Source organism: Hippoglossus hippoglossus, chromosome 22, assembly GCF_009819705.1.
Source record: "Hippoglossus hippoglossus isolate fHipHip1 chromosome 22, fHipHip1.pri, whole genome shotgun sequence".
Taxonomy (NCBI): domain Eukaryota; kingdom Metazoa; phylum Chordata; class Actinopteri; order Pleuronectiformes; family Pleuronectidae; genus Hippoglossus; species Hippoglossus hippoglossus.
The window spans coordinates 23,825,948-23,851,211 of record NC_047172.1 but is presented as its reverse complement, the minus strand read 5'-3'; the positions used below and the strand labels follow the sequence as shown (position 1 = coordinate 23,851,211).

General features: G+C 42.2%; 1 protein-coding gene across 1 annotated transcript; it reads right to left on the bottom strand.

Annotated features, from left to right (window-relative positions):
- Nucleotides 1-400: 400 nt before the first annotated feature.
- Nucleotides 401-24,497, bottom strand: enpep (glutamyl aminopeptidase). The gene is made up of 20 exons (XM_034576328.1): nucleotides 23,656-24,497; nucleotides 20,068-20,209; nucleotides 18,813-18,947; nucleotides 18,596-18,716; nucleotides 16,829-16,983; nucleotides 15,036-15,149; nucleotides 14,810-14,944; nucleotides 14,453-14,518; nucleotides 14,229-14,294; nucleotides 13,382-13,542; nucleotides 10,739-10,821; nucleotides 10,498-10,634; nucleotides 7,549-7,604; nucleotides 7,320-7,470; nucleotides 6,512-6,585; nucleotides 6,191-6,295; nucleotides 5,100-5,273; nucleotides 4,375-4,515; nucleotides 3,031-3,112; nucleotides 401-1,257 (listed from the first exon to the last, which is right to left on the bottom strand). The coding sequence occupies exons 1-20, from the start codon at nucleotides 24,306-24,308 to the stop codon at nucleotides 1,111-1,113; spliced, it is 2,898 nt and encodes a 965-aa protein (XP_034432219.1). The 5' UTR covers nucleotides 24,309-24,497; the 3' UTR covers nucleotides 401-1,110.
- Nucleotides 24,498-25,264: the final 767 nt, after the last annotated feature.

The following is a 25,264-nucleotide window of genomic DNA, read 5'->3' as shown; positions in this document are numbered from 1 at the left end:
CAGACACATCCTCCGGCCAGTCGCCTAGAAAAAGGTCACAGCACGAGATCCTCCGTCAATGTGAGTGAGAGGGTGTGTTGATATTTTTTCATGGGACGATGCAAAGAATGAAAAAAAAATATATATATATATTAATTAATCCCAGGATGAAAAAGCGGAGCCATACACGTTGAAGACACAGGTGAATATGTCAAGATAAAGGGATAACTCTGGATGACATCAGAGCCCTGAGGCTCACCTGATCCAGCACTTTTCTAAAATATATCTAAGATATAAGAACTTTTTTAAACTACCTTGAAATGTTTTAGGGTGTCTCCTCTGGTTGGAATTGTTTTGCTCTGTGTCTCGCAAAGGTTGTGTGAAACACAGTAATACAGCATAAGCACAAAACACCTGGGTTTTAAAGTCATTTTAATTCAATTTAAAGAATATATCATACAAATATTTGCATTTTTGTCTCGTTGAAAACAAAATAATTCCGATTTTTTTATAAGTTAAATTTACAAGAATTTTATAACAAGCAAACATAAATATCCTTCTGGTGATGAGCAGAAACAAGAGTTATTTATTAGTAAAAACTAGTGAGGAAAAGGATACAATGATAAACAAACACTGGCCTTTTATATTTTCCAACCAACATGATGAAAGAACACTGGAGAGATTGAGCTGCAAGACCACAGTGTTTCAATTATCATTAACTATCACAGGTAATGTAAATTGAATACTCTTGTATTGCTTGTTTTTGACCCATGCCTCATTATGTTCAATAGTCGTGAAAGCAGTAGTACATTTGTTTTGCACACCTCAGAAAAGTTCATGACATTCTGGTCAAATCCAGACTTTTGTGAAAAACAGCATCTACAAAAATGGAATTTCACATATGAGATCAGGTATGAATTTCGATATTGTGAAGTGCTAAAAACATTCATTTCTATTTAGACATTTGATTTTTTATTATTGTTCAAGTGTTGATTCAGACCAGCAGTGCCCTCCTTATGCCCTTCAAAAAGGACACCCACACCCTGTATGTGAATAGGTATGTGTGCGTGCTCTGATTCCTAACAGTGACAATGTGCCTGTATCCCAGCAGTGATTTGCAATGTTGCTGTTTTAGGCCACATTGTTGTCCAGCCACCCTCTGATCTCATCCCCGTTCCTCCTGATCCATTCGATGTTGTTCCTCACTTTCTCCAGTGCCTGCTGCCTGGGCATCTCCCCCGCACCAGCATCCGGTGTTAGACTGAAGAAATGCTCCATCTACAAGAGCAGCATGGAAAAAATGTGTTATAAGACACGTAGACAAAAACTGACACCCTCTACTTGCTTTGACTCAGACTATACAAACAGTGAACCATTTTTGCAGTGATCAGTAAACACTCTGTCCAAAACCTCATAGGACTTCTTTGAAAAGCAATGTATAATAGAAGTACGATTTCAAAATGCAGAACATCTCAAAATGTCGATGGCAACATCTGAATCCACCCCTCTGAATCATAATCCCCTTCCCCACATGCATGAGTACAGTCTTTTTCTCCAAATCATGACTGAGAGCACTTCTGGCAGAAGAGCACTAAATATCCTGTTATGTAATAACAGACATGTATTCATCAAGTGTTTTTACCCAAAGTGACTTGCAACTGAAGAACAACCTTAAAGCTTCAGTACAGTGGAGACCATGAAGTTAGTACTACATGCACAAGATCAGGTAATAAAATACAGAGAAAGTACACAGTCAGTAATAGTTAGACATGTCAAGGTGTTAGAAGAGGTGCTCTCAAAAGATACGAGACTTCAGGAAGTTCTTGATAGACATGGATGCCCCTGCTCTGACAGTATTTTGGAGAAACACAAAGAGGAACAGTCTGTACTGTAATTGCCTTGTGTGCAGGGATGGCACTGCCAGACCATGTTCTGAAAGAGCATAATGCAACTCTCTCTCTCTGGTTCTATAAGGACTGGATGGCTTGAATAAACAGCCCTTGTACATCATACTATTGCAGTGCTCCCTACAAGACCCTTGACCCTTGAATTCTTGTCAAATTCCACAAAGCATATGTAAAATGGCTGAGCAAACTCCCATGATGCCTTCAGGGTTCAACTGTTGTTCCAATGTTCTATGCCAACAATTGTTCGAAGCCTCAATTCCAGATGGAGACTGAGCAGTGTGACATCCTGATCATTAAAGCGCACCCTCCTGTTACCCTTTTGTATTCAATAACCTGCAGTCTGATTCCCATGCAGCATTGTTATTCATGTTACAGTCAATCAGCCGTTTATATTTTTGTAGTTTTATGATTGTAGGTTTGAAATTAGGTAATATTTGTGCTCTGTGAAAATCATTCACCGGAGTGTCAATACAATTATGAAAGACAACACACCACACAGTAATGTTGTTACATGTACGAATACAAATTTACCCAGATGCACAAGTTTACTGAGTAAAGGTGCAACAGCAAAGGTAAATTTTGCGATTTAGGAATTGATAATGGGTCATTTACATCAAAAATTAAATTGTTGATAAATCTTTTTTCTAACCCAGCCCCGTAATCCAAACTGACCGCTGCCAGTATCATCCATTACTTTTGAGGCCCACTGAGAGGATCATGGTAAAAGATTAGTATTTATTGAGGACTTTTCTAGTCTTGATTAGCACCACAAGTGCTTTACAGTACAGTTTGTTGCCATTCATCCATTCACACAGTGCATTTATGTGCAGCAATCTCTCTATCAAACTGAACATGCCAGCAGTGATCTTTAGAGACTGAGATCGAACTGCCGACCTTCTGGTTAGAGGACGACCCGCTGAGCCCCAGCTGGCCCAGCCACAGCCATCTCAAAAGAAATATTTTTAGTGGAATTCTTCTTGGAAAAATAAATATAATAACTATATAAGGTAGTGGAAGACAAAGACATAAAAAAACATACTACTCTTCAAAAGAGGAAAACCCTAACAGGTTAAATTGAAAGTGAAAAAGATCCCCCCCATAAATAACTTAAGTAGGAGTAAGTTGCAGTACGGTCAGTGCTTACCTTCCACAGCTGCAGCTCTGTGTTGTAGTTGGTGCTGATTCGACTGAGTAGACGACCAAAGTTCCTGTCGTTGATGGTGTACCTGGTAGAAGGAAGACAAGTCGTTACCATGACCAGCACAGTGTGCATGCTTTTCTTCTTCTTTTGACCACTCTACTCTACCCAAGTCACAAAGATCATTCAAGTGTAAAAAAAGGTAATGTCTGCAATGTCAGATACAGATAGAAACTGGTATTCACCATGTTGTTTGCATGGCCTTCATTTGTCAAAACACTTTGGTAAAATAGCAATCCCTTGACAATACTGGATCAATTTAATACTGAGGAAAATGTTTATATCGGATGATTCCCAGTGTTTCGTAAGCAGAAACAGGGCCTTTCACAGTATGTGAGATGGGCCTTGGGAAGTGTCACACTGAATAATGTGGACTCCAAGAGGGTATGTGTGATTTTTTAGTGAGATTCAGCTCAGGCAGTGCCACATCTCTCTCTCCTCCTCCTCTTCAACTCTACCAGGCCCCTTGTGGAAGCTTCTGGCTTCGTCATGTATGTCTACTACAGATCACACCCTGTGAGACCCTAGTGATTAAAACCCTGTTGACAAGAACTACCAAGGAACACAGTACTTTTTATTATTCCCTACCTCTCCCTGTAATGTTAGTCCCATCCTGTTGGGGTTTGAGGATCAAAATGACCACCTGTGATCATGTGATCAGTTGGATTTAGTTCAGTGTAGCACAAGTCAAAGCTAACACTGTGTCTGGATACCTCTCTTGGTACACTGCCTTGTTGTACACTGTTTTCTGTGTGATTGTGCACTTCACAAAAACAATAACAGCAACATTTAACTGTAAATGTCACTTGTCTAAATATCGGCCCTTGACTTTCAGATACATGTGACTTCCGCCACCATCGGCAGGAACGATCACTTCCCCAAGTTCGAAAATGGAGCCCCTTTTCCACTGGTCAAAAAACCCACTACAACCCACCCACTAACATGAACGCCTGTGGGGGGTTTTTCTCGCACTGTGCAAAATGCAACACTGCCAAGACAGTGAGGTGAGAGAGATTCTCAGTTTCCAGCATTTTCTTGATGACATCAAATGTGACTCAGAAACAAATGGGGAAAAAAATCTGGCGATGGGAAAGGAGTCAATCAGCTTTTTCTATCAGATGAGTCGACTATGTGTGTCATTATGGAAGAATGCAAGCTAAGTGTGTTCGTTTTGTTCTGGTGTCACCAAGGGGCTAAACATTTACCAATGCAGCCTAAAGATTATGTATAATTTTGAGGTGCATTTAAACATCTGTCGCTGTGAGCTGTTGTTGCCTCGTTGGCACTGACCTGTTGACCAGATAGTCCCAGTTCAGCGTGGTCCAGTCCCAGGCCATACTCTCTCCCAGTGGGTTAATAGACACATATCGCACCACGGTGAACAGATCCTGACTCCTTATCACATTCTCATCCTTAGTGGCCTCCAGGAGCCTGTGGGGCAGAAGAAACGTTTTCTCTCCATACTTTTTTACTCTTCATAATAATAATTTTAAAGCAGTATTCGATTTTATGACAAATAAGCAGACTAAAACAAAATAGGGTGTTACAACGCTGGGGAGGATCCTGCACCAGAGGTGTTGTGACCCCCATTATCCCTGAAGGTGGTTGAAGCAAACAGAGGATATTGATTTGAACTCTATCCCAAAGACCTGCACATGTCAGTGTTTCCTGTGGTGCTGTAAACTGAGCTGCTGAAACCGATGCTGTTGCTAACCTGTCATAATCACCTCAGGGGTCACATGGAGACAAAGACACCAGAAAGCTGTTAACATTTTCCTATTTTCATTGGTTTAGTTCAAATTTAAAATCTTTTTTTTTAAAATCTTTTCTAACAAAATGGGCTGGTTGAACACGTGTTTGCCAGGAGATGCTTCACACTGTTGTGTTCTGGAGTGTGGTAACTGAGATTTTGTTGCACCTCACTGTTTCCACTATAATATTAAATCTGTGGCTAAAATGATGTTATAGAACTGGGTGATCAGGTCAGCCAAGTAAAGACGAGATGTTTTGATTACTTGTACAGAAGTTCCACGTTGTCCACAGACGACAGTCCATACAGCAGCTTGTCCTTCTCTTGAGCCAAAGACGTATTCTTGTATCTCTGGAACATCGTGTTCCACTTGGCTTCTGTACCCGAGTTCTTCATTCCATATCGATAGACCAGCAGCCTCAGGTTCACTGCTACGCTGCTGCAGGTAAAAAGGTTAAGAAATTTCCCGGCAGGTTAAAAACTTGATTCTACAAAAAGAGCTGTATCTAAGTAATATTTGTCTTCACAACCAACTAAGTAGCTGCTTAGGACCACCAGAAAACTATGCATGTAATGCAGTCTGTGGGCGGGAGAACGGCCCACCTCCCTCAGTTAGAGAACTATTTGCACAAAAAATTGGATGGACAGAAACAACCACAAGATAGTGTTAAGCCATGTAAAATGTACCACGTCAAAAACATTGTTTTTTAATCTCTTCACGCCACCTGTGAGGGCAACAAGTCAAAAAGAAAAATTGTTTGACACAAACTGAGAGTGTAAACAAAACATACCCTGCTTTGTGCCCTCACTTTGTCTTGTTTAAATGTTTACATGTGGCTCCATGTGATTATAATAATAATACAACAAATATGGGAGGAAAAAGCAGAAAACGCTTTTTATTACGTCAGTTTTAAATAAGTCAGGTTTGTAAGGATCAGAGAACAATAGTTCCTATAAATCTGTCTTGATGTCTTCATGTAGTTCTGACATCAATAGTTGAATGAATGATACAAATACTACAGTATATTTAACTTGATGGTGTGTTACTTGAGAATACAGTGGAAACCACTAACAGTGATCACATTTTTCCCGGGCCAAACTGTTCATTGGCGTTGATAACTACAACTGGATTTCATACTTTCTGTATGACAGTCCCAGAACATGAGGGAAATGTAACAGCGTTTTTTAAGATAAAGGCCATATCACATTGCGCACTTTTCTTCAATGAGTCAAATCTTTCTTCATAGCTGTGGTTTCATTGATTCACTCAGCACATCCTGACTCTGCTCGCTCTCTTCCTCTCTCTCTCGCACTGACACACTGACACAAATATATATAAATGACAGTGAGTTATACCTGAGACTTCCATTAATCCAGCGGTCAAAAATACTGGAGGCTTCATTCAGAGCATCCTGGTCCCCCATCTGACAAGCAATACTGAGCACGGTCTCCCTCAGTAACCTGCCAATCACATACAAGCCATTTTACATTGGGTGATAAATATCTGCATGGGTTAGCATAAAAGAACAAAGACATATTTTATTGAATGGTCCCAATATTGTTACTGTTATCATGATCACAGACTGACTGTAAATAACACCAGGGAAAGACCTGAGGTGTTTACTTGAATGGACATATACAGTAAGTCTTGTTAAGTATGCACTGCTCCCAGTGTACCTCTCTGTCTGAGTTCCTATATCGTTCCATCCAAGTCGTTGGGAGATCGCTCTGACGTGATTTCCAAAGAGTTTCTAAAGAAAAGAAACAAGGATGTGATTACACCAATTACTCCTCACTCCTTGTCCTTTTCCCAGCACCGAGGCTGGTGCTATCGTATAATGAAACCATCAAAGTCTCAAAGAAACAGCATGACAATGTAGGTTGATCTGATCTGAAGAGAGGATGAATAAAAAGTATGACTCTTGATCCAAAAAACACCTCTAAAACTGACTGCTAACCGCTGACTGTCTATTAAAAAGAATCAACGACTGTAAATAAAGATGGATGACACGTCTCCACTTCCTTCAACGGAACAAAAAAAGGACCCAAAATATTCCGGGTACGGGTATAGCCATCTTGCACTGGTGACATCATTTGGATTCAGTCTGTGTAGTAGTTGCACTTGGAGTTAAGGCACCGCCAATGCATTGGCTCGACCGATCAAGAGTCTCAGCTGTCAATCATGATGTCTCAGGCCATTTCTGGCATCAAACAACTAATTCAAACTAATTAAACTAAACTTTTCAGAAACATGAAGACTTGAACATGCAGTTTATAATTCAGTTTGACGTGACCTCGCTAAAATGACAGAAAAGACCTTTGAGAGAAATGTGCCCTTTTTAGTTTGTAGTATGTCCCACCCACTAACATAAGGGAGGCAGGGTTAATGACCTATTCTGCAGCCAGCCACCAGGGGGCGATGGAGGTGTATATACTTCTTTGTTGGGAATGTGACAGCTACAGGAATGATTTGCAGCTTGCTTACCTGGAACTTTTTGTAGAGAGCAGCATCGGCTACCAGCATGTCCCTCACATAGGAGATGGAGGAGTCCACGCGGTCCCACACTATGTAATCAATCTCATTTGTCAGGTACATGGTCAGATTGAAGGCATTGCCATAGTCTATAATGTCTGCCCTAAACAATGAAATGAAAACAGTGTTTACAGTATGTACATGACTGGTAACACAAATGTGTGTTTGGGAGAAATCTCACCGGGCAAGTGCAAAGACATCATCAATGTAGCTCGTACGATCAGCTGCATCAAACTCCTGTTAAAGACAGTAAAGTCAGTCTAATGGAAGATTAACACATACAGTAAGATGATGATGATGATGATGATGATGATGATGATGATGATGATGATGATGAAAACCCTCCTACTCCCCCCGTGAGTTCGTTTCATTCATTCTGGTCGGTGTTTACATTCCACCGCAGGCTAACGTGCAAGAGGCACAACGCATGCTCGCCGACCAGATACTGTGTGTGGAACGGACTAACCCGGACTCCTTAGTTATTGTCCTCGGCGACTTTAACAAAGGAAATCTCACCCGCGAACTCCCCAAATACAAGCAATTTATTAAATGCCCGACCAGAGAGGAGAACATTCTGGATCACTGTTACACCACAGTAAGCAGTGCCTATCACGCCGTCCCCCGGGCTGCACTGGGACTCTCGGACCACGTCATGGTCCATTTGATTCCTGCATACAGGCAGAAACTAAAACTCTGCAAACCTGTTGTGAGGACTTCAAAGCAGTGGACCAGTGAAGCTGTGGAGGATCTTCAGGCGTGCTTGGACTGTACAGATTGGAGGGTTTTCAGGACTGCTACAAACAGTCTGGACGAGTACACAGAGGCTGTGACTTCTTATATCAGCTTCTGTGAGGACAGCTGTGTTCCATCACGCACCAGGGTGTGTTACAACAATGACAAACCCTGGTTCACAGCCAAACTCAAAAGGTTAAGGTTGGAGAAGGAAGAGGCGTTCAGGAGTGGGGACAGAGACAGGTTTATAGAGTCGAAATACAGGTTTAGCAAGGAGGTGAGAGAAGCTAAACGTCTGTACTCTGAGAAACTCCAACACCAGTTCTCAGCCAATGACTCTGCCTCTGTCTGGAAAGGGCTTAGGCAGATTACAAATTGTAAGCCTAGAGCCCCCCACTCCACTAACGACCCACGCCTGGCCAACGACTTGAATGAGTTTTACTGTCGCTTTGATAGTGATTACAGACCCATCGCCCTGACTTCTGTGGTGATGAAGGCATTTGAGCGCCTTGTGCTGCTCCACCTCAAAGCCATCACTGACCCTCTCCTGGACCCCCTGCAGTTTGCCTACAGAGCCAACAGGTCTGTTGACGATGCAGTAAACATGGCCCTTCACTTCATCCTCCAGCACCTGGACTCCTCAGGAACCTACGCCAGGATCCTGTTTGTGGACTTCAGCTCTGCCTTCAACACCATCATTCCGGCTCTGCTACAGGACAAGCTCTCCCAGCAGAGTGTGCCTGACTCCACCTGCAGGTGGATCACAGACTTCCTGTCTGACAGGAGGCAACACGTGAGGCTGGGGAAGCATGTCTCTGATTCCAGGACCATAAGCACCGGTTCCCCTCAAGGCTGTGTTCTTTCCCCTCTACTCTTCTCCCTGTATACCAACAGCTGCACCTCTAGTCACCAGTCCGTCAAACTCCTTAAGTTCGCGGACGACACCACCCTCATTGGGCTCATCTCTGGTGGGGATGAGTCCGCCTACAGGTGGGAGATTGACCATCTGGTGACCTGGTGTGGTCAGAACAACCTGGAGCTCAATGCTCTGAAAACAGTGGAGATGGTTGTAGACTTTAGAAGGAACCCAGCCCCACCCACCCCCATCACCCTGAGAGACTCCCCAGTCGACACTGCGGAGTCCTTCCGCTTCCTGGGCACCATCATCTCCCAGGACCTCAAGTGGGAGCTGAACATCAGCTCCCTCACCAAAAGAGCTCAACAGAGGATGTACTTCCTGCGGCAGTTGAAGAAGTTCAACCTGCCAAAGACAATGATGGTGAACTTCTACACCTGCATCATCGAGTCCATCCTCACCTCCTCCATCACCATCTGGTACGCTGCTGCCACTGCCAATGACAAAGGCAGACTGCAGCGTATCATCCGTTCTGCTGAGAAGGTGATTGGCTGCAATCTGCCATCTCTACAGGACCTGTTTGCCTCTAGGACCCTGAGGCGTGCAGGTAAGATTGTGGCCGATCCTTCCCACCCGGGTCACAAACTCTTCGAGGTACTTCGGTCTTCGGTACTGCGGTCCATCAGGACCAAAACCTCACGCCACAAGACCAGCTTCTTCCCGGCTGCAGTTGGCCTTATCAACAAGGCCCGGGACCCCCACCTGACTTGGACTCTTATCCCGCCCCCACGCCTCAAGTCTGTTACATTAACACACATTACATTACATTGCACATTGCACATTGCATATTGCACATTCACATTGCACTCCTGTTTTGCATTTTGCATTTTACTTTTTACTTTACTTTTTATATCTTTTATATATTTTTATTTTATATATTGTTTTTTTCTTATGTGTAGTACTTATTGTGTTTTTATGTTTTATGTTCATTGTATGCACCTATATACCAAGGCAAATTCCAGGTAGGTGTAAACCTACTTGGCAATAAATACTTTCTGATTCTGATTCTGATTCTGATTCTGATGATGATGTGAAAGCAAACTGTAGTTTAAGATTTTTACATCTCTACCAAATGCGAAGAAGGTAGTATGCAAGGAAAAAATTAAAAACATGTAAGTAGAGTATGAAGATACTCTACTTACATGTTTTAACTATGTCAATAGAGTACAATCAATATTATGTTCAGTGTAATTTAAATGTACAGATAGAGTAATAACTTCTTCCAGAATACAGTTATTAATGGTACCCTATTTTTATAGTAAGAGTTGTGTGTTGTGTTTCTTATTAGGGAAAGATTAAATATCACAACACTAAAACAAGACCATCTGCAATATTTTTATTTTACAAGAAAAAGTATTTTACATAAAAATGTCAAAAGTCATAGTAAAAATTGTTAATGTTATTAGTTTGAAAAGATTTGATAACATGTGCATGTTTTAGCAAATGCTCCTAAAATTGTAACTTTTATTATTATTGAAATACCGTATGGTTGTCTTGAAGTTGTTTGTTGATCGTGTTCCACATGTGGAGGTCATGGTTGACTCTGTAGAATCCAATGTGATCATTGTTCACCTTAAGCAGACCATCCACTGAGGGCGTGTAGTTACTTATGACGTGCTCTGAAAATCAACACAGTCATAATAATGTTATTATTAATAATAATAATGTTATCGATTGATTTGAAGAGCTGATTATTTTTGTTTGAATATTTTGTGATCATTACCGTTGCTGCTCTTGTCAAACATTGTCAACATATTCTTGTCACTTTTCACAGAGTGCCATTTCACTGGGATAGTCCACTTGTACCTGTAACAAAGACACAATTATTTTTTATCAGTGTAGTGACATACAAAACCTTAGGGCGTAATTTTATGTAACAATGTCCTAAAATGTAAAATGATTTAGGACATTGTTACAAATACATTTGCATTTGATTGTTTAAAGGGGACATAGCATGCCCATTTTACCACAAGTTGATATGGTTCCTTGGGGTCTTAATGAAATGTCTGTAACATACTTTGGTCAAAATACCACAAGGATCATATAAAAGCACCCTTTTTACCCTGTATAAAACAGCCCTCCACAGAGTGACCTGTTTTGAGTGCCTGTTCCTTTAAATGCTAATGAGCCAGCTCCCCCCTCCCCCCTCTCCCCCCATGATTTTAAACGATATAAATTACATATTTTATATGATATAAATTATCAAATATGCATCCCATACTTTGTATTCCCCTTCTGTTGTCCTGGAGTTTTAATTTTCCCAATCACATAATTAAATGTCCCCCTCTGCCCATCCACTACAAGCACACAAGCAGACAGACAGAGAGAGAAAGAGAGGTGGGGGGGGGGGCTATGAAGACCATCATTTACCCCCGAACCCCGACATTCAACGGGTACAACAACAAGTGGAGAAAGCAGAATCGCGGGCTGACCTTATATATACAGTCTATGGGGCTGACCAGCGGAGAAATGCTCGTCCCGTGTGAACAGCCAGGCGGCTGCGCGCTTGAGAACGGCGCTGCGCTGCCTCGCAGCGGCGCTTCCACGTCCGGTGTACCCCGGCATAACGAGTGGGGGGGCTCGGTGTGTTTGTGCCGGTGTTACAGTAGTGCTGAACACTGCGGAAGTCTTCCACACTGCTGGCTGTGTGGCGCTGACACAAATTCCAGCTCACGCATGGGAGAGCGAGCGGTCGCTCCCGAGCAGCTGCTGCAGCCTCCCAGTCCCAACGATCCAGACAAATGCCACATGTGAGTGAATCGCGGGCTGACCAGCGGAGAAATGCTCGTCCCGTGTGAACAGCCAGGCGGCTGCGCGCTTGGGAACGGCGCTGCGCTGCCTCGCTGCCTCCGGTGTAAACCCGGCGTGACGGGGGGGGGCGACGGGGGGATGAGGTGGGGGGTGGGCCAAGACCATGTAGGGAGACTTCCAGTGCCTTGTTACGACACAAAACCCAGGAAGCTCAATCGAGTCGCTCAAGCATGACGTTTCTGACTTAGAGGAACCATAACAAAACGCGCGAGTGTTTTTTTCCCAGAGTTTTTGGGTTGGTAGACATGCCAGATACCCACATTAACCTGTAGAAGCACTAACAAAGTGGAATTTGCATGATATGTCCCCTTTAAAGCTGCACTCATTATCTTCCATTAGCTCTGCTATGGAAATAGATTTGGCACATAAGCTGTTAAATTCTCCACTGTGGTCACCAGCTAGTCTGTAAAGCTGGATTTATGCTTGTGGCATCTACATGTGTAGGCTGTAAGGTTACACTGTAGCTAATGTGTTACTCATCCACAAAAATGTAAATACTTTGGGGCTGTGGTGTCAACACAGACACCACATGGGGGCAGCAAGAACTGACTGGCTGCTTGTGCTTTACCCTACAGTTTTCTGATTTCCATGGAGTTTGTTGACAATGAAGGCAACAATACGGGAGTTAAAGATTGTCAGTGCTCTTCTTCATGTGCGAAACGTGTAGTGTTGCAGAGGTGAACAGTTTTGCTGTTCAGCAGGGTCCATGTTAACCGCACATAAAATATAAATCCAGCAGAACTGTCTGTGTGTGTGTGTGTGTGTGTGTGTGTGTGTGTGTGTGTGTGTGTGTGTGTGTGTGTGTGTGTGTGTGTGTGTGTGTGTGTGTGTGTGTGTGTGTGTGTGTGTGTGTGTGTGCGATTTTGTGTCTGCATGTGTTTATAGCAATATTAGCTACTCAGTCTCAAGCTGCCAGGATGTTTCATCTGAATCTGCTGGTTGGGAGGGAGGAAACACACACCTTTTCCCACACGGACACTTTTGTTTAATGATCTTTGTCCTTCTGAAACTAAACTGATGATGTGACATTCATGTTGTGTGTGTGCTGTGAAGGAAGTTTACCATGGCCTTATCACAGCACTTAACAGCTGCTGCTGTCATTTTGACCAACAGGGTGTCTACACAATATTGGTTTTCTGTCATCTGTCACCCAGACAACTTCCCCACGAAATCTGAATCATTACACGGAAGTGACTACTAAGCTTCAGTTCAATGAGTGTATGGGTCAGAGGGGAGAGTAGGAGTGGATCATTTTAATCTGCCACATCAACACAGACCCTGTAGTAGGTGTGCAGACAGGGTGTCAAGCTAAACCAGAACTATACAATTGGGGACCATAAACCAAAATGATGCTATGAAAGATGATGGATGCTGAAAAGCTCTGTACACTGTATCTGGGGAGAACTGCAGTGTTGTGATCACATCTCTTTTCTCATAAGTACACACTCCTACCATTCACATTGCATTCAGCCATTTGAGCCATTATCAAAATATTGACTATGGCGTGATAGAGCTCTGAGGGTTTAAGCAGCTCTATCCTCTTTGTGTCACTTACTCCAGAGGTGAAGGGGGCTGGCTGGGATTAGCATTAGGATCCAGGAGGAAACGCTTCCGGCTCAGTTTGGTATTCGCTTCTGTGACAGACAGATCCAGCACAGGATAACCCATCTGATTGGTCCATGTGTCCATGACCTCTGCAACTGGCAATCTACTCACCTGCATAAATAGCTTATATTGGTTAATGTTCTGAAGCAAAGGTTTTGGAATACACGCATTGTTTATTTCTTTCTGAGAGAGAGATGTTCAGATAGATATCAATTCCACATCTGTGTGCATATAAATTAGTACTTAGCATAAATACTGGAAAAAGTGGGAAACAATTAGACTGGTTCTGTGCAAAGTCAACAAAGCACTTGTTTAACATAGTTTATCACTTTTTTGTTTCATTACACACACACACACACACACACACACACACACACACACACACACACACACACACACACACACACACACACACACACACACACACACACACACACACACATATATAAACATGACAATTTGTGGTTTAAGAAGGGTTATGTGCCGTAACTATTTTCTTGTTGAATAAATTCCAGGCACAGTAACTGTATGGATCTTTCCAGCAATGACAGACTATGAGTCTATAGGTCTCTGGGTATAGACGTATAAAGCTGGGGGTATTTATGAACGTTGGACAGCGTCAGGCTGTTTCCTGCTTCCATGTTCTTATTCTTGACTACAGCTTGGTCCCTAACACGCAGACATGATACTTGATATCCATCCTCTCAACCCACATTCCTGACAAGAGCAGAAAAACATTCTTTTCTTGGTAATTATACTTTTGTACGGAAAATGATTAGGATAAAGGCGGGACATACATCGGCGAGAGATGCCCAGAAGTTGGCTGTTTTGGCGTTCTTGAAGTGGTAGTCTTTCAAATATTTCTGGTGAAAGAAGAAAAAACAAACATAGAAACAAACAAAAACAGGCTTTTACCACTCAGCTACTGGAGCACTTGAACCTTACTAGGTGTCATCATTAATGAATTATTGGTCATAACTATGAATTATTTGTCATGAAGCTGCAACAGTGTCTGACTTACTCGACAGCCATCTCTGAACATATCTCTACCCATCCAGTCCTCCAGCATCCTGAGGATGGACGCTCCCTGGAATAGGTTGGATAATTTCCATTACAAAGGATTTTTTTCATTGCATGATACACAATGCATTTAGTGCATCAAAACTAACAGAGCTCCTCATAATAAACAAAGAAGAAACATTTTATCACAAGCAAAAGCCTTATTCAACAACAACAAATACACAAACATAATACCAAAACAACATAATAGCAAAGATAAACAATTCCTTATTGTAGCTGATTTTAAATGTTGCCGTGGAAAACAGGGTTTTTATGGACATTGACACCTCAACTGTGTGAGGTTTCTCAGGAGTCGTACCTTGCTGTATGAGATGCCATCAAACACGGAGGTGATCTCTGCTGGGGTCGACACGTCCACAATGATTGGATGGGAGGAGAGGAGGGCGTCGTCCACCATCACAGGAAGCACATCGCTGATGATCATGATGTCTCGCTGTAAACAACAGGAAGACACGAGGTATGTGTCAGAGTGCAGACATCCTGTCTCACATGTTCACTGTCAGTGTGGGTCTGGTGCAACCTACCATGCCCCAGGAAGGTTCAGCTCTTTCCACACCGATGTACTCAAAGAAACTGGCAAAGCCCTCATTGAGCCAGAGGTCGTCCCACCAGTCCATGGTCACAATGTTCCCAAACCACTGGAAAAGACAACTAACGTGAGCATTGTGCTTTCAAACAAAGGAAACTTCATATGGAATTTGTAGAAGGAGGATTCACAGGTTCCATTCTTGGCAGGCTTTCAAACTGGGTTTCAAACCAGTGATTGTAAGGATCGTAAGGTCTGCAACTGGAAAACAGTTGCAGACCTTACGATACTTACGATCCGATTTGAGGAACAAATCTGATTTGCCTGAACTCTGAACAAAGCTGAAATTCCTTATGGGAATTGTTTCCCCCTCCCCATGTTGTGTGAGGTTTCAGTGGTTCTCACACCACTCCATGTATGGTAATGTCAGGTGAGGGCCCTGAAGCAGAGAAACAACTGTTTGAAGATGATAAAATCCCATTTTCATAATGACCTCAATAAGACACAAAACAACCTAAACCAATGGGTGATAATATTTCTTATTTTATATTCCGCTAAAACAGCCTGAAGTCAAACTGAACTCAAAGAGCACTTACGCTTTTACTGTCTCCATTAAATCTGGAAAATACTTTAAATAATCATGTCCAAAAAGAAATGAAGTCATCATTTATCTCGACATTTAGCAGGAAGACAGGATGTTGCTACATTGCTTGCAGATGGGGGTTGAGTGTCATTAAAAGGTCAGTCAGCTAAGGGTGTCTGTATATCCTGGAGTGTTTAACAAGCTTTGCATGCTAGAGCACAAACAATATGACTATACAACAGACATAGTCAGGTCGTATTGAATGTGTCCATGCAGCTAAATGTGATCTAACATTGACTGATCATTCAAATGCAAATTAAACAATGTTTTCACCATTTGCACGTGTTTTGTTAAGTGTGTTGAACCCTCGGCCACCGAACTCATTGGCACAACTTTGAACAGTTAAACTTTATTGACTGCCTCAAGGTAGCTTATCTCCCATCACAATAGCTGACATCCTGGAAAGACATGTTCCCAGATTATGCCTCATAAAAAAAAGTTTGAACAATAACTCGAGAAACATTTTGAACTTTTACAGTTGTGAACTGTGAACTCGTATATTACCACTTGGTGTGACTAAAATAAAGATAAAAGCCTTCATAGAACTGCCAGTGAGCTTACGGGATGTATTTGGTTTCATCACGTGTGGCTTAATTGCTGCACTGAAACTAAAATAAAGCTGATAACAATCTGCTGTGTGATGGAAACAGTTTCTGCAGCAGCTGTTTATATGCAGTATAATAGGTGTCAGTTGACTGTTTTGTACTTTCGTAAGGCAATCTGTTTCAATCATCATTGTGGTCTGAAGTGTTAAGTGTGTGCTGATGCTGATGCTGACTTTAATTTAATTTCTGGCCTTTTATTCTCTTTCTTTTCTCGCAGCCCTGTAGATGCTACTCTACTAGAGTAATAACCCTTGGCTCTGAAATAAATTCAAGTAGGGTTTATTAGGATAAAATGGAAATTATAGGGACAGTTCTCGAGAAATTGCATTTTTCAGATATAGTGTCCTGAATGCGATGTACGTATAGTGCACAACAATAAGGTTCTGACAACCACATGTGCCACATGGTTCCATTACACAAATAAAATAAGCAAAGTAATAATTCATATTTCTGATTCTGTCACTGGGTGCATAAAAAACTGACAATTAGAATATTTGCGAGGTCATGAAAATATCCTGGATACAAGTGAGTAGACAGTTGTACCTGGTGAACCAGCTCGTGGGCAATAACACTGGCCACTCGCTGCTTGTTGTAGGAGGAAGACTGGTTCTCATCGTACAGCAGGTTTGTCTCCCTGTAGGTGATGAGCCCCCAGTTCTCCATGGCACCGGTGCCAAAGTCAGGGATCGCTATCTTATCTGGAATGAGACAGCTCAGGGATGACATTGAGGCAAGCTCTTATCGGATGTTTTATGGCGTTACTGCATTATCAACTCTGGTGAGACGTTGATATAATGACTGACTCAGATTGTATCTTGATAAATTAATTACATTATCACCATCAAAGTCGGCAGGGGCATTCTTCATTCCCAGAAATATGTTGCAGATATTTCCTTTAGATTAGAATCCCTCACAACAAATGACCCTCTGGTACACAAAGAAGAATCATATCTGCACAGTAGATTCTGATAAACTTTATTGATCACAATGAGGTGTGTTGATTCGTCTAATGTGAGGTGATATGGTATGTTTTTTTCTTCAGCTAGGACAGTTAACACTGGATGTGATTCATTTTTACAGGATCATTATCATGGGATGTCAAACTTTAGTACTGTGTCAATTCATTAAGACCCACTCTGTTAACGCAGATGTTAAACAGCATATAAACTGCTTCTCTGCTTGTATTAACACGCTGTGGGCTGCAGACCAATGCAAATACATTAACTGAGGCCTTTTCAAACATTGTTACCTCGGCCAACCATGACTCTGAGAGGCACAGTTCACTGCACTGTAAAGTCTGGCTAGTTGATTTTACTTTTTAAAAAATGTGCCTTAAAAAAGGTACATAAATATAATTATTACTCTTAAGTACTTCATATCTACTTACTTAAAAGGTTTTTGTTTGTCAAGTTGTTACCACTTAAAAATTGCAAGTGATATTAACTACCTCGTTCTTGTCTGGTTTTCAATTTCTTTGTTTCACTGCTTGTTGTTAAGCACTTTATACCATTTTTAAAAGAAAACTTTATTATTATTATTATTATTATTATTATTATTATTTCTAAGTATTAGTAGTTTTAGTAATACAAGTAAGATTGTTTATATGATTTATCTATTTATTCAAATAGTTTTGTTTACTCAGTGGAAATTAGGAAACTGATTATCTTAGACAAATGATAATGTCCTTGTTGACTCTAACATCTTCCAGTACTGAATTAGATTGTAATGTCTCATGGATCAGATATCAATGTTGCAGCTCATATACAAATTCATTAATAGCAAGAAGAAGCAACTGCACCTATTATACTGAAAATAACTGAAATACATGTGCCAAGCATCATTTTAGACCACAACTTAACTTATATAAGCATATAGGCCTAAATAAGCACACATAAGCACATTAACTTTTACAGTGTGAATGTACTTGACAGGGTTTTTGTTCACTTTTGTTGTTTTGCCTTATTGTGAGAATCACTAGCTCCCATCACTGTCCACAGTACTGATTATAACATTTCTTTGTGTGCTGACAATTGTCTCTACCACACCTTTACAAATATTTTGTTTCCTGGTTTAAATATACAGTGGATAAAGTGATCTTCATGATCTGTTCATTAAGTTATAGATCATTTTTAATACATCTAATGCCTTGAAACACATATTTGTATACACATATTACTGAATGACATAGACAATGAATTATTTCAGATTCTGTTATAAGTTGATCTGGACAGATCTCTAAAATGAATACAATTTGAGCTATTTTATAACCACAGTTGGGACAGGGATATGAATATGAATGTGAAAACATACCCAGTTTTGGGATGGAGTATGTCATGTTGAAATATTCCTCAAAGAAATCAAAGACGACCTTGGTCGTGTTGGCTGCGTACTCTGCAGTTCTCAACTGAGTCGGCTGAGCGTAGATTCGCAGCTGCAAAGGCAGAGGAAGAGCAAACACAGAATGTATCTGACAGTATACATCAACAGTATACATCACTATTAGCAATGGCATTGATGGTGAACTCACAGGAATTCCTCGAGCAGAGGTTCGTTCCACGTGGCCAAACTGGTGCACCGCGAAACATACCAAGTAGGTACTCATGGGGACGGACTTCTGGAAGGAGGTCTTCCATTTATTACGAGGCAGTTGTTGAGGGGGGCCCTGGAGAGGCAGAGAAAAAAAGGCTAGTGGGTTAATGTGGATGTCATTCAGTCTGTAGAGCTGGGTGGATCCCCTGGCCCCAAAACACAGGCACAAGATTGATTCCTCTGCTTTTGGTATTCAAAGTGTTTACTCTGAACTCGGCCTCCCCCGTCTTTGTTTACCTCAACCATGGGAAAGTTTGAGAAATCATACTCATTCCACCTACTGCAACGGGTCTGAGTTCAGCAGGATTGTTAACAGTCCTCCTGGTAAAGTAATGCTGTATGTACCAGGAAGTCCGAGCAGTAATTATAAGGATTTCATGGCTACCTCTAGAAGTCTTCAGAGGAACGATGAAGCCCAGTCAATAAAGTCAAATGTCAATAAAACATGTTGAGCAAAAATTCATGATTGGCAGATATTTCCTTCGCAAGTTTAAGATTCAAGACCTGTGATGCAGTGAAGATCATTTATATTGACTAAACAGGCTCCCTGAGAAAGCAGGTGCACAGACAAACTGAAGGTACAAACTCAAAACAACACCAGAAAACAGGAAATAAGCAGGAACAGAAGGTAACAAGAGGGAGCAGACGTAAAGCATGAGGTAGCATGAGGTAAAACAAATAGCAGCATGAAGCAGAATCAGAGAGCTGAAAGGAAGCACAGAGAATGTGAATAGAGAAACAAGGAGTGATGGAGCACAGGCAGGGAATGCAACAGGGAGGCAGGGAGAACTGGACACAAATTAAACACACCAGGCAAGTAAAATAACCAGACACAATTAGAGTTCCTCTACACATCATAACACATTTCGCAATCCTGACAAATGTCTACAAACTATAATCTAATTAGAGTCAAAACTAGAAAACTGAAACATGGATATTTGTTATGTTACATATTATTACTCTATCATGTTTTCAAACCATATGTTTCACTTTTACAGGAAAAGGGGATTTGGGGATGAGGCCTAACTTGCTGTAAAGCTCCAGGTTCACTGTAGACTCCAGCAGTCAAACCAATAAGATTGTTCAATAAGAGACAACCCTCCAGTTCCAGAGCCCTGGTTCTTAATGTGACCCTAACAATGTGAGTAGAACAACTGATGGTATGATGTGGACATTTGTGTCCTCAGTACTACCTGCAGCGGCATGTTGGACAGAGCTTTATAGTTTGCGTCATGAATGATGGAGATGCTGTATGTGGCCTTCTTGTTGGGTTCATCGAAGCAGGGAAATGACTTGCGGGCGTCTGTCGGCTCATGATCAGTCGCAGCAATCTTTCTGGTGATAAAGAGATAGAGAAGAAATGATTACAGGAAGTGTCTGTGATCAGCTGTTTTACACCTCACCCTTGAAACTGGTGAGGGCCAACACTTTACAACAAAGTAAAATATCAAGGTCAAGTAGAGTCAACTTTTATTGTCATTCATCGTCATACAGAGTGTACTGCTGAACATAAGGTCGTTCCTCAAGGACAAGTGCAGAAGACAGTGCAACATAAAAACAGGACTACAGACGTGGGTGTTGCATAAGATTAACTAACCCTAACCCTTATGAATAATAGATAAATAGTGAATACTACAACAGCAACACACTTCTTCCTCTCAATACATCATATATGATGTATTGATTCAGCTGGAGAAACAATGACTGTTTGGAACATGCTCAGCATTAGGACTGAGGTGGATTATATTTTATATTTTCTAATCATGCTTTTACCACATACTGTCTAAACATGTGTCACAATTGGAAACCATTGTAACTGCCATGAATCCAGGCTCATGGAGCAAACTACAAGTTGTTTGCAATGACCCACTGCTGATAAGTGTTTGCTAATCAAAAGTTTGATTCTGAATGGTCAACAGAAAATATAATTTATTATTCTACCCAAAAAGACAGCTGATGAATGTAAAATTTTATAGTTTGACTAAACATTCCGGAATCAAGGTTCACTTATTCAATTTCCTGGAGCTTTCCACATTGTCTTCAGCAGTACCTCTTGAGCAAATTTCACCCACTGATGAAGATCATGTCAAGTTAAAGCTCCTGTAAAAAGCCAGTAAGCAGAACCTGACATGGGACTCATTCATCAAACTATTATGTATTTTATATTACTTTACTTGAATATTCAAGCTTGGGCTTTAAAAGTATCAGAATGATAAATTGGTTGATTAACTGATTGGTCTCTGATGTTTTGTACAGCATGTTGGTGTGGGATATAAAGTAAATGTCCATTGGAGTGATTTATGAATGCGTTGACTGGGAGTTAATGATTGCACACTTACGTTTACATAGTAACCAGTGTTATTCATTTTGTCTCTAAGTCCAGGTGGGAAAAATGCTATGTTTTCATTTTCAACCACTGGTTCCTCTATGCACAAGTAACTATGAGTATTCACAGAGAAAACTGATGCAGTTCAGACACCCTTCCAGTGATGATCAACTCTATCTGAACTTTGCTATGGATTTTTTGTATCCTTTAATCAAGGAAGGTCAAGGAGGAATTAAAGGTAGCAGGATTTGACCTTTGGATACTGAATGCATCTAAACAGAAACTGTTGATGTGCCTCGCTGAGGTTTTCCTTTATTTTGATGTAGAACAATAAACACCCTCATAAACTGTCTCAATACACACTAAAATAATAAAAGAGCAAATCCCAGGGAATATCTGCCTCCGACCTGTGCAAAGTTGATCGAACTTATTGAACACCACCACTATCTCTTCCAACATCATTAAGGTTGACCAATCTTTTGCTCAGTTCAAGGGTGAATAAATAAATAAACAGATTCATTACCTAATCACTCAATGGGGGCTCTGGAAAACAACTCTGGAGGCCAACTCAAAGCCCATATCACAAGTTCATCATCAAGTGCGACATATACCAAGGAGATGCTCTGTCCCCACTGCTGTTCTGCATAGGCCTGAACTCCCTGAGCCAGATCATCACAAAGAATGGCTACGGATACCGATTTCGAAGTGGTGCAAAGATCAGTGACCTCCTCTTCATGTATGAAGTGAATGAGACATGGACTCACTGATTCACACCAGCCGAATCTACAGCAACGACATCGTCATGTCATTCGACTGCAGCAAGACGATCAGGACTAAAGGGATTAACCTACCAGAAGGAGGCAACATAACAGATGTTCAGGACAGCTACAAATACCTTGGGATTCCACAGTCAAATGGAACTGAAGCTGGTGTAATAACCTGGCCAAAGAAGGAGATAGAGGCCACTGATATCAAGACAAAGATGCTTCTCACTGTGCATGGAGGGTTTCACCCCAAGTCCAGCACCCTGAGGCTGTGCACTGAGCGAAAGGAGGGAGGCCGAGGACAAGTGAGCGTCAAAGCCACTATCCAGCAGAAACCCAATGATGATGAGGAGGACGACGACGAAGAGGAACCATCATGGAAGGACAAGCCCCTGCATGGCATGTACCACTGACAAATAGATGTGGCTGATATCAAGAGATCCGACCAGTCTGACAGACAGCACAGAGGCACTCATCATGGCAGCACAAGAACAGGCCCTAAGCACAAGATCCATAGAGGCTAGGGTCTACCACAGCAGACAAGACCCAAGGTGCAGGCTGAGCAAAGATGCCCCTGAGACAGACCAGCAGATAGGAGCAGGGTGTCAGATGCAGCCTGGGACAGCGCACACTGAGAGGCATAACCAAGTGGTGGGGATAGTGTAGAGGAACATCTGCACCGAGTAGGGATTAGAGGTGCCCAGGTCCTGATGGGACATACCACCGGGGTTGGTTGAACAGAGCTAAGATCCTGTGGGACTTCAGATTCCAGACTACCGAACAGCTGCTGGCTAACCAACCGGACATAGTGGTGGAGGATAAAGAACAGAAGATGGCAATAGTGATAGATGTGGCAATCCCAGCGGATAGAAACATCAGGGAAAAGGAGCATGAGAAGATTGAGAAGTACCAAGGACTGAAAGAACAGCTAGAACAGATATGGAAGGTGAAATGAAATGTGATCCCTGTGATAGTAGGGATCACATTTCACAGAAGTTATGTACACAGATAAAAAACGTCCCTCAGTTGCTCAATTGGATTTGGGTCAGGGGAATGTAGGTGCTAGTAAGAGGGTTAGGGACTGTAACCCCCAAACTGGGAGAGGGGCCCCAGCAGATTCCAGGTACAACATCTGAAGCCTCTGTCCATAAAAGCGCAGTCCTACGAACATCTAAAATAGAGAGAGAACCCTAAAACTCCCAGGCCCCTGGTAGAGGACCCGAGCTTGAGAAAGACATACCACCCCATGTCCCATGTGTGTGGTGCGAAAACATTAAACATAAACATAATTTATTACGAATGCTTTTGATTTCATTATCTGAACAAATTATAATTTGCTACTGAAGCAAATTTTTATATCTGAATCCTCTTTTATTCTACTGCTATTGTTTAATAGTTGACAAGCTGTGCTCAAGATCCTGTGATTGGTCCGACAGTCCAAACAATCCAGTATTTTCACACTGCAGACAAATCAAATCTTATACCTGACCTTATACCTGGGGACTAGCTGGAGAAACTCAGCAGGAATTCCTTAGGCTCTCACTCAGACATTTGCATTTACACATACAGCCCCCCTCTTAAAGCAGCTGGTGACATGTTTGCTGTTGCAATTTGTAGAGAAACATAATCCTCATCCTCTCCTTAACACTTTGTTTATATTATTTACGACAGTTCAAATCTTGTTAACTTACTTGGTGATCCCCTCCTCGGTGTAGATGACCCTGTAAAATCCCACCACAGAGCCATTAAGCCAGCCCTGGAAGTCCAGACTCAGCACGTACACCTCTCCTGCGGCAGTGACTGGCAGCTCCTCTGCGACCTCCACCACCACATACTGCTGCGGTTTGTATTCAAAACAGCTTTTCACTGGCAGCTCCCTCTCTCCCCCCTGGCTGTTCAGCATCTTCAGCTTAGGCATGGCACTGACGAACGTCTCTCTGATGTGGAGCCACAGGTGGCGGGTGGGCTTGCTGACTTCTACATGGATGTCCACAGTGCCCATGTAGGTGTCATCTTCCATGTTCGGCTCCACATTCAGGTCATAGTGGACCGGGCTCACGTAGTTAGGGAGGCGGAAATTCCTCCAGTCCCCAGTGGAGTTCATGGAAGGTTGGCAAGGCCCTCTCCCAGTAGGCAAAGGGATTGTAGGCCCTGCTGTGGGGCCTGGCGTGGAGGGCGTGGAGGGGGTGGAGGTGGGGTTGGTGGTCGTATCTGACCTGGAGAGGCCCACCCCAAGGCCCACCGCCAGAGAGCACGCCACCACCGTCACACATATGATGACAACATGCTTACCACGGATGCAGTAACGCTTCTGTTGCTTCTCATAGTCCATGCTTTCAACCATCGTAACTTCTAAAACCTAAAAACGTCCCTGTGATAAAACACCCCTTTGCTCACGTGGAGAGGTGTAAAACTGACCTGAAGTCACAGCTGTAGGCTCCTACTGTATTTACTGTGTGAGCTGATCCAGAGCTGGCCTCCGTGGTGCTGTGGGGTGGAGAGAGGAAAGAGGAGGAGAAGTCAGGAGAGGGAATCTGTCAGACAGTGTGGAGAATCTCACATCGAGAGAGAGATTTATTCTGTCCTCTGTGCTGTTTACACGCCTCCTCCTGTTAAACATTGACAAATCTGTCTGTAAATCAACATCTTAACTTTCTGTCTGTCTGTGTACATGCATGTGGACAGAACGTGTAATCTGTAAGTAACTTTAAAAATAAGTCTACATGTGTGTTTGAATCCCCATCAGATTTAAATTTAAGTATGTTGGTTACAGTGGAATCTGTCTTGTTTCCAGTGAATACCCAGAGGGGTCGGGGGTCTATTGCATTTGCTTTTTGGTCAACAAAATTCTGATTGCAACAGAGGGATGTGTGAACCGCAAAGCAACACAATGGCTGCATTGTGTTGCACCGCACCAGCAGGATTAACCGTGCAGAAAGGTTTCCCCTCGTTTCAGTATCAGCAGGGCCTGAAATCAGTGGTGTGCCATCAGTGAAAGCAGAGCAAGTCGTCCTCAACCTGTTAAAGTTAAGATACCAGACTAAATTAGATGATACCTCTGTGGAAGTGGTATCTGTCCTTACATCTGATCTCAGAATTGCACTTTGTATCATATAGGATCTGATGTTGCCTGTTTGCATTCATCTTGTAGTAGTATACTGCCCTCTTATGGTGGCAGCAACGAGACACAGCTGGACGCTAGCTGGACAACCAGCCACTAGTCCTCATCATTTCAGAGGTGCGACCGCGTTCAGTTGACAAAGACGGGGTTTTGTCTAGAGGAGGAAAGAGCAGTTTAAT